At 37.5% G+C, this 13,322-nt stretch overlaps 1 protein-coding gene across 3 annotated transcripts in view; it reads right to left on the bottom strand.

Annotated features, from left to right (window-relative positions):
* Nucleotides 1–13,322, bottom strand: part of arhgef25a (Rho guanine nucleotide exchange factor (GEF) 25a) — a 74,353-nt gene that overhangs the window by 18,833 nt on the left and 42,198 nt on the right. For all 3 annotated transcript variants that reach the window (XM_059528006.1, XM_059528009.1, XM_059528008.1), the window contains 2 exons: nucleotides 2,683–2,990; nucleotides 1,831–1,941 (listed from right to left, as the gene is read on the bottom strand). In XM_059528006.1, coding sequence (XP_059383989.1) covers nucleotides 1,831–1,941; nucleotides 2,683–2,990 — 419 coding nt within the window. The remainder of the gene's footprint in view (nucleotides 1–1,830; nucleotides 1,942–2,682; nucleotides 2,991–13,322) is intronic.

Below are 13,322 nucleotides of genomic sequence, written 5' to 3'. Positions count from 1 at the left end.
GCCATCAATTTGGATTTACATCCACTCTCTTCTGGCTATCATGATTGTGATTGTTTGTGTTGTGCACAGTGTTTTGTATTCATTTAAGTATTCTGGCTCAGATAGTGTACATGCACATGCAAAAATATACAGTGGGGTCCAAAATGTCAGACCACATTGAAAACATGAGATTTGATAATTAAAGCACTAGAAAGAAGATGCCGGAATAAATAGATTTGTGTTAATGTTCCAAATTAATTTCTCAATGAAACTGTTTTGTTGATAGCATGATAATATGTTGTTGTTGTTGTTGTTGTTGTTGTTTTTAAAGATTAATCATTTTTACCCAGAAATTATGCATTAACATTGATCAAACATGAAACTAAAGTTATTTATTTATAATGTCGCAAAATATTTTTTAGTTTACTTAAATTCTGTCCTTTTGAACTTTAAACTATAATCATCAAAGAATCCTAAAAAAAAAAACATTTACACAAAAATAACTGTTTTCAACATATATTTCTGGAGTGCCAAATTAAAATATTTCTTCAGTGCCAAATTAGTTAAAGATTCAGCTTTGTCATAATAGGAATAAATTGCATTTTAAAATATATTAAAATAGAAAACAGTTCATTTTATTTCCAACAATAATTCACAATATTACCAATTTTACTATATTTTGATTTAAATAATATACAAATAAGTGTGTTTATTCAATGTGTGTTTTCACGTTTAAAGGTTCGACCTGTGGCAACAGATGACTCATCAGTCAAATGACCATCTGGCCTCTCTCACCCTCACATTGAACTGCCATGTGCAAGCTGACAGAGAGCCCCCAAGTCCCTTACAACCTCCTTTCTTGTTTTCTCTTTCCCTCAGGCATTCTTACTAAGAATCACTGTATAGTAGCCTCAGCTTCAGCTGCTTTATAGCTGAACCAAATTTGTTTCATAATTGATGAATTTTGGAACACTGACACTGTTATTGAACGGAACTGAATCAACATCAGTCTGACTTGAGCTGAATAATGACACTATTGTCTTTATAGAGCTGCTTTAAAGCAGTATTTTTGTCACTGATTCTATTATCAGTAAGTTCGGCCAGAAATCTTGGTGTAATCTTCAATAACCAGCTGACTTTCAAAGACCAAAAACTGATTGATCTTGCAGGATTGCATTGCACAACATCAGAAAGATCAGGCCCTTCCTAACGGAGCATGCTGCACAACTTCTTGTCTAGGCCCTTGTTATTTTTTAGGCTGGACTACTGCAATGCTCCTCTAGCTGGTCTTCCATCATGCAAAATCAAACCTTTGCAAATGATTCAAAATGCTGCAAAACGACCGGTCTTCAATGAGCACAAAAGGTCCCATGTCACACCTCTCTTTATCTCCCAGCACTGGCTCCCGGTTGCAGCTCGCATCAAGTTCAAGACATTGATGCTTGCATATAGAACAGCCAAAGGCTCAGCACCCTCCTACTTCAACTCACTTTTGAGATTCTACATTCCCTTCAGAAGCCTGAGATCTAAGAGTGAGTGATGCGTTGTGGTACCATCACAGAGAGGCACAAAATCACTTTCCAGAACTTTTTTGTTCACCGATCCTGACTGGTGGAATGAACTTTCCACCCCTATCCAGAATGCTGAATCCCTGACAAATTTCAAGCGAAACCTGAATACGCATCTCTTTCATTACCTTTTGAAGTCATCTTAAAAAACAACAACAACAACAAAAAAAACAACAACAACAACAAAAAAACTTTGCTTTTTCTTTCCTTGTACTCTCCCTTGTACTAATCGGAACAATGTCTGAAAGTCTGCCAAAAGTCTGATTTTGTGAATTTGACTCACCTGTGTTTGTCCTAGTGTGGTGGATCCCTGTGGAGAATCCGACTGGAAGTTGTAGGACTGCTGGACACCTGGATCACAGTCGTTGAGAGCAGGCAGGCCATCTCTCCACTCCTGCACACACACGCACAAAATACTGCTTTAAAAGATCCAGAAACCACAACCTTCATAGTCTTTCATAAACATCAATACTCAGGTCAAAATAAAGCTGACCGATAATTCCTCTTTCTGTGTGTATGACTATGACAAGTGGGTGTGTTAGAGGGTCACAGTGATTAAAGTTCACATCAAAGAGTTCATAGGCGAACCACAGGGCTCTAGCGAGCAGCTGGCAGCACAGTGTGGTGCAATTCACACGCCGTAATGAAAAATAGGATCACCTGTACTGTTATGTAAACTGATGTTTTATGTGAGAGACTGATTAAAAATAAATATTTTAAATTAGGTTTTATTGTTACATTTTCTGTTTTCACTTTTAACTAATTTCAGCTAAAGTTTTAGTCATTTTGATGTGTTTTGTAATTTTTATTAGTTTTAGTTTATTTCTATATAGTTTTTATTCATTTTTATGTATTCATTTTAGTTTTAAATCAAGTTAAACTAAGTGAAAATTAGAAATTCTATATTTATTATAGTTAAATTTTAGTTAAAATTTAGTTTAGTTTATTACATAAACACAAACATAGAGTCCTACAAACTTAAAAAAAAGCTCAAGTTTAAAGCAACAGATAACAAAACTGTTATGATTATCTTTATAGTGATCATTCTTGGTGTAGACTGGCATTTAGCATGATAACCCTGGTTTGAGTTTCCATTTTTTATTATGAAAATAATACACATTAAACAATATCTCACCAGGTCTTTGTCTATGACTGGCAGGATGGTGAACTGCTCCTCTGTTTGTGGGCTGCCCAGGTCTTGGCTGCTTTTGGTGGGTTGAGGTGGGGGTTTGCCCTCCAGTCTGCGAACCTGCCGCTCCCCCTTAGCTGTTCCGGTTGCCCCGGTGCTCAGCTTACGCACTGGATTGGTCAGCCATTTCTTCAGGGTGCTGACAGAGCGACGAGAGCCTGGGGAGTTTGGGGCTGAACTGCCTGAAGCCTGGGGCGGCAGAGAGGCCACCGAGGTGGAGATACTGCCCTCACTGCCAGCGGCTGAGTATGAGTCTGTAAACAGAGAGAGGGCAGAGAGAAAGAGATGGAAGAGGAATTAAGTTGGGAATAACCATCTGAGAGCACGACAAAATAAATCTGCCTTATATATAAACACACTCTACATAAACACACTATAACACTAAATATGGCCCATAGCTGAGGCATTGTGAAGCATTTTTCCCATCGCAGACTTCAAGCCTGTGACTAGTTTCTTCAACTAAAGCCACTTTTGACCTTGTAGACTTTTAAAATACACTACTATTCGAAAGTTTAGGGTACATTTTTTGAAAGAAGTCTCTTATGCTCAACAAGGCTGCATTTATTTGATTAATATTACAGTAAAAACAGGCAAACTGTGAAATATTATTACAATTTATAATTGTAACTAAAATAGTTTTCTCAATTTTAATTTATTTATGCATGGAATTAATTTCTGTGATGGCAAAGCTGAATTTTCTTGTTTGGAAAATACACACAAGAAATATAATGTTCTCTGTATTCTGACATAATTACCTTAAATTAATTTCATTTTTCCACATCAAAAATGCCACTGTTATAAATCGTCCCAAACTGAAATTGTTTTTCAATTAAACATTTAATTGCACTGACTTTACAAAAAGTCTTACTTATTGCAGAGTAACAAAAATGATTTGCTTTATATTTCATTGTAAGTTTCATTTAACCATAACAAAAAAATTTAGTTGAGGCTAAAAGAGGGTTATTGTGCATCAACTGGTTTTGATAATGCCACACTTGGCTTTACTTGAATATCTTTCTGCTTTACTTGAAGATCTTTTCTTGATGAAGCACAAAGATGCACTAAAAGAATGAAGTACAACTATAGTTTATGGATAAACAGCTAAATGGAGATGTTTTAGGAATGTAATATCCTACTTACTAACTGTTTCATTTTTAATATATCATTTATCAATACTAGTATGAAGAAAAGAACAAAATCATGTGCATATGCACCTGTTGTGAGTTCAATGGACATTTTGTGTGAGAAGGTTTATGTATGCAATGCTCCACGCTGTCATTACTGAATGCATGTATGTGCATGTGTTAGTATATGACCCGTGCAGACAGGCCTCGTGCTGCACATCCCAGTTAGGATTAATCACATGAGGACTACTCAAACTGGTTTAGGGCAGACTTTGAGAAGCTACACTGGTTAGCCAAGCAGTCGTGTGACCCTGGATAGCTAAATATAGACCCCGCCCCAAAGTCGAGGCTCAGACTGAGACTGCGGTGCTGGTGTCAGAGGGACCCTGGGAAAAGAACAGGGGGGATGTGCACAGGAAGCACACTTTAATCCTCGTCCACAGGAAGGTCACCAACTTTTTTTGTTCTCTCTCTACGTTGTGCCTCACGCCCCCCGCTAGTCTCTTCCTGACCCAGAACAGTGGCTGTCTGAGGTTATCAGCAGCAGCAAGGACAGGCTTCACATGTTTCAGTCTCTCACCCATCTAATCCAGCCCCTGGTTGACCTTTTGATTCAGCCGAACACAGCCTGACAAGATGGCACAAACACACACACACTTTGCCCAGTAACACGCAGTGCTGTACCCAGATGTCAGGCCATCTCAGTACCTGCTACATACCATTTCTAAAACTGTGTGTCTCTAATAGTGTTTATGAAGTTAAGCTTTAATTTCCCCTTAAAATTTTTTTAATGTTATTTTGATAAACTGCAAACTCAGTAGGCAGCTTTAATCTAATCACAAATTAGACATGCATTTTTTAGTGTGAAATGTGACTTACAGTGGTTGTCATTTCAGCAAAAACACAAACAAATACAATAATGGTGGGAAGTCGTGGCCTAATGGTTAGAGAGTCGGACTCCCAATCGAAAGGTTGTGAGTTCGAGTCCTGGGCCGGCAGGAATTGTGGGTGGGGGAGTGCATGTACAGTTCTCTCTCCACCTTCAATACCATGACTTAGGTGCCCTTGAGCAAGGCATCGAACCCCCAACTGATCCCCGGGCGCCGCAGCATAAATGGCTGCCCACTGCTCCGGGTGTGTGCTCACAGTGTGTGTGTGTGTTCACTGCTCTGTGTGTGTGCACTTTGGATGGGTTAAATGCAGAGCACAAATTCTGAGTATGGGTCACCATACTTGGCTGAATGTCACTTCACATTCACATTCACATTCATTCACATTCACATTCTTAAAAAAAAATTGAAATAAAAAACTGGAATCTGGAAGCCAAACCAGTATTTTTTTGCCTCAATGTTTTGAGTCTCAGTCAGTTTTCCCTTTAAACCCTTTTTCATTTAAGAAAAACTTTTTTTGCAAGTTTTGCAAATGGATTTGTTTGGAAAACTATGTAAAAATATCAAATGTAATTGAATATGAATATAAAATATAAAATGCTCTCTATTGGTCCGTAACAAAAAAAAAAATGCAAGCAAAACATTTTCTTACAGATCATTCATTTTGGGGGAAAAAAGGCTTATTATAGACTACTTTGGCCAGAAATCATTATTTACAATCAAAATGCCTTAACGAATTTACAAACATGTAGATTTCACTTCACAATATGTTAATTTATGGATTGGAGTCATTTGGATTATTGTGATGGTTTTATCAGTAGCTTGGACTCTCATTCTGATGGCACCCATTCACTGCAGAACTGTTCCAATAAAGAAACATGATCTACATCTTTGATGGCCTGATGGTGAGAGAATTTTCAACAAATTTGTATATTTGGGTACACTATTGCTTTAAGGAACCTCTATTTGATTAAATGTTAAATTATTGTGAATTAAGTCAAAAATCAATTTAGGCTAAAAAATCAAGCGTAGCATAAATTCTGGCAGGTCACGCCAGTCAAGCTCGCATCAGTTTACTCTCAGCTCATCCACATCTACCTATAGGTATAAAACACCTATCTCAGCATTCATTTATAAGGTTTGCTTCATTATTATGAGCAGCTTTTTGTAGCTAATTATCCTTCTCCATCCCTAGCTCCTCTCGTCCAGTAGGGATTCGGCCTTCAGATTTTCTTTTGAATCAGACTAATTTCTAAAATCTGTACAATGAATTATTGAACATTAATGATATCTGCATTACATTTATGTTGGTTCTGTTCTGTTTACCCTAGGTGGTTACCACTGCTCTGCCTGCTCTAGACTGCATGGATGCAAAGGGAGTTCTTGCCCAGTACAGAACTGGTACCTCCAATCCAAACTATGCTAATTGTCAGTCATCTTGGATGATATAGCCCTGACAGAAATAAGCCTTAACAATAACAAACTTAACAATAAAATAAAAAAGTGGGGAAATTTGCACAAAAATAGCATAAAATACTGTGTAGACTAATCAGAGAATTTTCGTCTCGGGGACCCAACGCATAAGTAACATAACATCTATGATGTAACATCAGCTATTGAAATAGCCCAGGGGTCTCTCAGACTCCAGACAGAACACAACGGTTCTGAGAAAACAATGCAGAGGTCCGACTCATTTATTAAGCTAATGTTTTGCGTAGCAGAACTGACCTACAATTTGTGCTGATACACAAAGAAACAACCCCTGTCGTGATCTAATCCACAAACTTTCCACTTTCATCGGGGAATAATCAGTGTAATAATGGAGCTGACCTCAACCCAAATGGAATTCAGCAGAACCTAAAGTGGAAGGATTATAACTCTTATTGCTGGCTAAACAGCAGGGCAAAGCTGCTTTCCTGATACCGTGCTGCTGTGTGCTCAGAGGGGAACAGTTCTCTGTGTGAACAACATGCCAGACTGTTCCTCCTGTGTCTCCACACGGGATACAAAAAAAGAGGAATGGTTTCATTCCACACTCAGTATGGACCCGACGGATTAAGAAAGAGTGCCAGTTATGAAAAAGCAAAAACCAATTCATTACCCTGTTTTGTTTTGTTTTTTAAGCAGGGAACTAAATGTTATCAGAAACTAAAGGCTGTTGGGAACAGGCAGCCACTACTAACGGTATCCTCCACAAATCAGCAGTGACACCCACATGAAACAATGCATTATCCATCACTATATCCCCACATGCAGATTTAAAAACCTGGGTATTTGTTAAAGTAACGAGATGCAGTGCAACAATGCACGAAAATGGAGACCCAAGGTTTTCTGAAAAACTGTAGCACACACCTTGTAGAGAAAGGCTGAAATTATGAGAAGAGATGCTCCATTTTGATTGCTGGTAAACAGAGGAGCTGAACTGATTTGAAAGCTGCAGAGCTACGCTTAAGTGCTGGTGGTGTGCGCAGAAAGATCCTCTTAATATGACACTGACTGAGTGCTCAACACATTAGAACGGATTTTTCTTAATAGCTAGATAGCTTCAGCGAAGAGGAAACTGGAGAGAATATGTAATGAGATTTTTTTATGCAACCTCCTTTAAACCTGTATATGTACACTGTAAAGAAAGAGTACAACCTTTAAGTTTTTTTTCTCACAACTTACAGTGCATTTTTCATGGAAAAGAAAAATTATAAATGAAATCCCTTAAACATCTCAGTTATTAATATGATTAAACCGAGAGCAATAGAAAACATGAGTCTCAGATTTTTCTCCTGACAAAAAGATCCTAGTAATCACACTTTCCTTGACATTAGGAGATCCCAGCAATTTTCAGAGCTTCACAAAAGTCTACAAAGAACATTTATTAATATGAACATTTCTCATAAATCTTTTCTGAAACCAAATTATCCTAGCTCTGCCATTTACACTGACTTTATAGTTTTACATACTTTATATACAACTGTCCAATTTGCATCTATTTTTATTCCTCCAAAGAAATTTTTATATCTGACATATGCTGATAGTAAAAAAAAAGTAATAATAATAATAATAATAAATAAACGTTAAACCTATAAGAAAAGAATTAAAATTATTATAAATCTTTTTTTTTTGGTAACTGTAATGTTGAAAAAGCTTCAGTTCTATCCAAAAAAACATCAAGTGGTTTCTGTTACTACATTGAATATTTCTTTTAATAATGGTCATAAAATATAAAATTGTAATCAGGAGCTGCCCTTTTATTATGAATAGCTATTGATATTATAACTCTGATTGTTGTGAAATCTATAATTTCCACAACCCGAAGCCCAAACTGTAGCAACAAACTGCTAAAACAATCTAGATTCAGTCCAATTTACTGAACAGAAAGAAGACACAGTGGGAATTCTGTAACCTGTAAATATGAGCAGAAAAACACTTAGGTGAGAAACAGGCCTAATAGGTTATTGGATATCCCAATCCTCAGGGCTACCGAACAGCCTTTAACTACACAAAAAGAACATGCTGTTTTGTCCACACGGCAAAGAGCTACCGGCCCCTGAAACTCCAGTCTCCATCACCAGAAACCTCTCCAGCAAAATGAGTGCCCACACAACACATTAGCCAAGAGAGCACAGTGAAAACAACCCTGCATGGAAACTGAGCAGTTATCTAAGGTTGGCTCAGTTGGACGGAAGAAAACACAGAATTCCCCAAAGCCCCCCACTGGCAGGCCAAACCATAATTTCTGGAGAGCATGTGTTTCAGCTCAGAGCGGCCGGTGGGCTGCTTCATCGGCCCTCAGTAACAAAGTCAACATGAGAGCATGTTTGGGGGGTTAGTGTAAGGGGATCTAAGATGGAGAGATGAATGGATGGAGGAGAGCAGGGGCTTAAAATAGGAGGGAAGGGAAAAGGTCTTGAACAAACACAAGCTTAAGGCACAGTGGATACTAGTGGAAGGGATGGAGAAAGAAAAACTAACACACTATATCGCTTGAAAACAGATTGCAAACAAGACAGCAAAAACAACTCTATATAACTTTGTAGGAAAATAAATAAGACACCTGTGCATGCATTGTTGCAGGCATCTGAATGTTATGGAAAGGATTGCTGTTTGCAAGAGTCTGATTCATGCAACATGTGTCTGACTCCAGGCCTGCAACATATACTCAGTCCCACAAACTACAGCTTAGCACCATGTAGAACTGAATTGAGAATTACTTTTAAATTCAATTCAATATCAAAATAAGGCAGGCAACAGGATGTTGAATTTTAATTCAATTTTGAACTGAAAGAATTTACTTTACTTTTCATATTTGAAATAGTCAGATAGATCAAGGCAAGTGAGTCCTGCCATTCTTTAGATGTTGTTTTATGTTCTTTTAGGACCTCCTGGATGAGTTATCGTTGTGCTCTTGGAGTAATTTTGGTAGGCCGGTCACTCCTGGGAAAGTTCACCACTGTTACAATTTTTTCTCCATTTGAGGATAATGGCTATGACCATGGTTCGCTGGAATCCCAAAGCCTTAGAAATGGCTTTATAACCTTTTCCAGATTGATACATATCAATTATTTTGTTTCTCATCTGTTCCTGAATTCCTTTAGATCGTGGCATAATGTGTTGCCCTTTAAGCATGCTTCACTTTGTCAGAAAGGTTGTATTTATGTGATTTTTTGTTTCAACTGGTCTGCCAGTAACCAGGTCACAACCTGTGTAGTGAAATTTAACTCAGCTTTCTAAAATAATGTAGTTAATCACAGTTCTTTCATGATTTAATAAAAAATAAAGGGGGCAAAAACCTTTTCATTGTAGATAGATAGATAGATAGATAGATAGATAGATAGATCACATGATTTACTTCCTGCATCCCTCACCATGGCAACCAACAGAGCATAACCAATAATATCTTAGTGTTCCATGTCTCATCAATCGTGCCACCCTTCCAACCCTGATTTGCAACCAGGAGTTTTTCTACATCAAGACAGCATTTTGTGAACTTGGGATCCAGGGAATTAACATAATACCCATCCGGCATTGCAAAGGCGCTCTAGATGTTTTCCTGACTGGGTTAAGTGTGTCTCTCTCCATCACTCTGACATTGACAAGGAGAGGAGGGGATATAATACTGAAATGAAAAACTGCTCTCCTGTCAGTCTGTGTGTGTGTGTGTGTGTGTGTGTGTGTGTGTGTGTGTGAACTCATTTCTGTAATGGTGTGACAGAGAGCCAGGAGAGATTACAAATAGGCATTTTGTTAATGCAGCCACTGCACTGCTCAACAAAATTGATAATTAAAATCTGAATTAAGCAAAATATTAAGCCTGAGCCCTCCTCGTCCCCAGTGATCAGCTAATGCTGTGCTGTTCTTCCGATTCTGCCATCTCTCTCTTCACAATCTTCTTCCTTCTAAATCTCTCTCACTTTCTTCTGAGCCCTGTATTTATGAGAAGTCTGGTGCAACAGAAGGGATTGTTCCCTTTTCTGAGCTTCACAATCTCTGTACTCTGGGATAATGCAGATTCTAAGACACTTGCTAAAAAACTTTCCAGACTCTGTTATCTGAGGAAGAAGCATATAATGTACTTCTTAATGAAGATCAAAGCAAAAAACATTTCAGACTTATGTGGAAAATCTGGGATTCAAATTTTAATTCAAACTTCAAAATACTATTAGGAAGTAGAACATAGAAAAAACATGTAGACAATTCATATTGTTGTTTCGAAGCAAAACTTAATTAAATGAAAAATATTATTTAGAAAAATGCACAATATGTATTTTCAATAGTGCAATATAATATAATATAATATAATATAATATAATATAATATAATATAATATAATATAATATAATATAATATAATTAAAATAATAATATAAACATTATTAAAAGATAAATTCACCTGAGTGGTGAAGATAATATTGCTTTTACTGAGTGTATCCTAAATTTTAAACCTTAAAATTACAGAAGTTTATGCTTAAAACAAATGGGAATGCCTCTGGAACAATGAATTTAATATATAAAAATGGGTTATATGAATAGATACTGATAAGTAATTTAATTTTGTTCAATAAATTTGCCTTATGCTACACAATTTACAGCTCAAGAAACAACAGACAGTCTCACAAGACATAAAAGTATGCAAATGCTTGCAGTCTTTTAGAAATGTTAGTGATAACCCTGCTGAGGGACATGTGAAGACCAATGTGTCGTGGAGTCCACCTTTCCAGGAATTTGTGCTCCATTTCCACTTATTGACTGGCTGGTAGAGTGCTGAGGCGGCCGCTCTGCAGGAGGGAGTGTGTTGGCTCTAATGGCGGCAATTTTCAGAGAGGCTCAGGCCTCTGGAGACCCGCAGAGCTTTAGTCAGCTTTGTTTGGCATGGCCACAGTTGCTGCGTTTGGACTGGGGTTGAGTCACTGCATCTGCACCTGATGTTTTCTCTGTCTTCCTATAGGATGGGAAGTGGCAAAGATATATTGAACCAACATTCAAAACCATCCAAACTAACTTGGTTAAGCTTGTTAAGCAGCCAAATAGGACGTCAGCATCCAATACTGGTGTATCTGCATCCAAAATACATGCTCATCTGTTAATCTGGGACACTGACTTTAATTTATGGATAACTAGATGCTATCTGAACGTTTGGAGGCTAGAGCAGAACTTTAATGGACGAGGCTTTGGAAAATATGATGTTATGAAGTGAGGATATTATTTCGGAAAAAACTGCTTTAGCTAAATATGAATGTGCCAAGAACAATTTGGTGTTCCATCAACTTCCTCTTTGCAGCTATCTGATATTGCTATAATCCAATTTCTGGAGATTGCACCTGACCCAGGCTTTCTCATTTAGACCCACACATTGAAGAAGCACATTTTCTCCAAGATGGAAGACCTCTCCTCCCAAACATTTACCTACAACAGTAGTTCTCAACTTCAGAACTACTGTTCTGTAAGGCCTTCTTGTAAGGCCTCAGCAACCTTACAAGAAGGCCTCAAGATTACTTAAAATGGCTTTAAATAAGGTAACACACGAGCATTAAAATACTGTAGTTAAAAATTAAAAACCTTTTGAAAAACAAGGGTTCCTGACTTAAATAATCTTCATATATGCAGTAGCCTAATTTATATATATATATATATATTAGGGGTGTAACGATACGCGTATTCGTATTGAACCGTTCGGTACGAGGCTTTCGGTTCGGTACGCGGTACGCACGGTTCTTTGGACTAATTAATTATATTTGGAAAATAAAAAAAATTGTGAAATATAATGATATGCGTTCAACAAGGTAGCCCAATAACCCAAACGACGTAGCAGGCAACGCCCCTGACACCCTCGAAGAAGAAAAAAACACCAACTTATATGTTTATGTTAGGCTACTCAGTCAGGCGCGCGCTCACTCCCCTTACGAAAAATAACCATGGTTTTATTATAGTAAAACTGTAGTAAACCATGGTTTTTTGGCGTGTTGACTACCATTTGTAGAACCACAGATTTACTACAATTACCATGGTTAAACCATGGTTAATATAGCAAAACCATGGTTAATTTGTGGTTACCATGGTTTAACTATAGTAACCATGGTTTTTTGGTTTTATTTGTAGTAAAACCATGGTTAATTTTCGTAAGGGTCAGTACGCGCTGAAGGCTCGTTGCAAAATGGCCAATGCGTTTAACAGACCAGAAATAGAAGATCCTCCAATAACCAACAGGTCTGGTGTTTGGGTGCACTTGGGATTCCCTGTAAGCTATAATGGTGATGGCAAGAGATGATGACAACGATATGTCGCATCTAGGATACACCAGCGGGAATACAAAAAAAAAAAAAACACCAGCGGGAATACTTTAAACATGTCAACTCATTTACGCCGACATCACCTTAGTGTGTCAGTATCTGGGAAAAGACGGAAAAAAGGAGAAAACATACACACAACAAACTATCCCCGCAGCATTTAGATAGACATTTCCAACTGATTCAAACAGGGCAAAAGACACCACCACGGCGATTGGTAGGTTACGTTATAGCCGCGGATATGAGACCTTACTATTTACCATTCATTCTATCATCACCATTATAGCTTAAAGGGAATCCAAAATTGCACCCAAACACCAGACCTGTTGGTTATTGGAGGATCTTCTATTTCTGGTCTGTTAAACGCATTAGCCATTTTGCAACGAGCCTTCAGCGCGTACTGAGTGAGCGAGCGCCTTACTCTGTAGTGGAAAACGTAGGTTTTAAGAACATGCTTAATGGAATTGAGCCCCGTTACAATATTCCTTCACGAGCCCATTTCAGACAGACCGTAATTCCTGCTTTGTTCATAAAAACATAAGCCCTATAGAGAACCAATTGAGTAAAAACACACTCAATATAAAGAGTTATAGAGTTCCATATAAAAAGTTACATCTTTGTATTTGTTCATAACTAATATAACATTTTCATTTTTTTTATAAGGAGCTGTTTTTGTTTTATACAGTATGCTGCTAAGAAAACACCATAGAAGATGGGTAAAGAAAAGCTCCATCATTGTTCAATGTAAAAAACAAACAAACATACTTTGTTAGTTTTAATAAATAAAACATTTTT

The sequence above is a fragment of the Carassius carassius genome, chromosome 37 (assembly GCF_963082965.1).
Source record: "Carassius carassius chromosome 37, fCarCar2.1, whole genome shotgun sequence".
In the NCBI taxonomy this organism is placed as follows: Eukaryota; Metazoa; Chordata; class Actinopteri; order Cypriniformes; family Cyprinidae; genus Carassius; species Carassius carassius.
The sequence above is the reverse complement of the archived record's forward strand: the minus strand, read 5'-3'. Positions and strand labels throughout refer to the sequence as shown.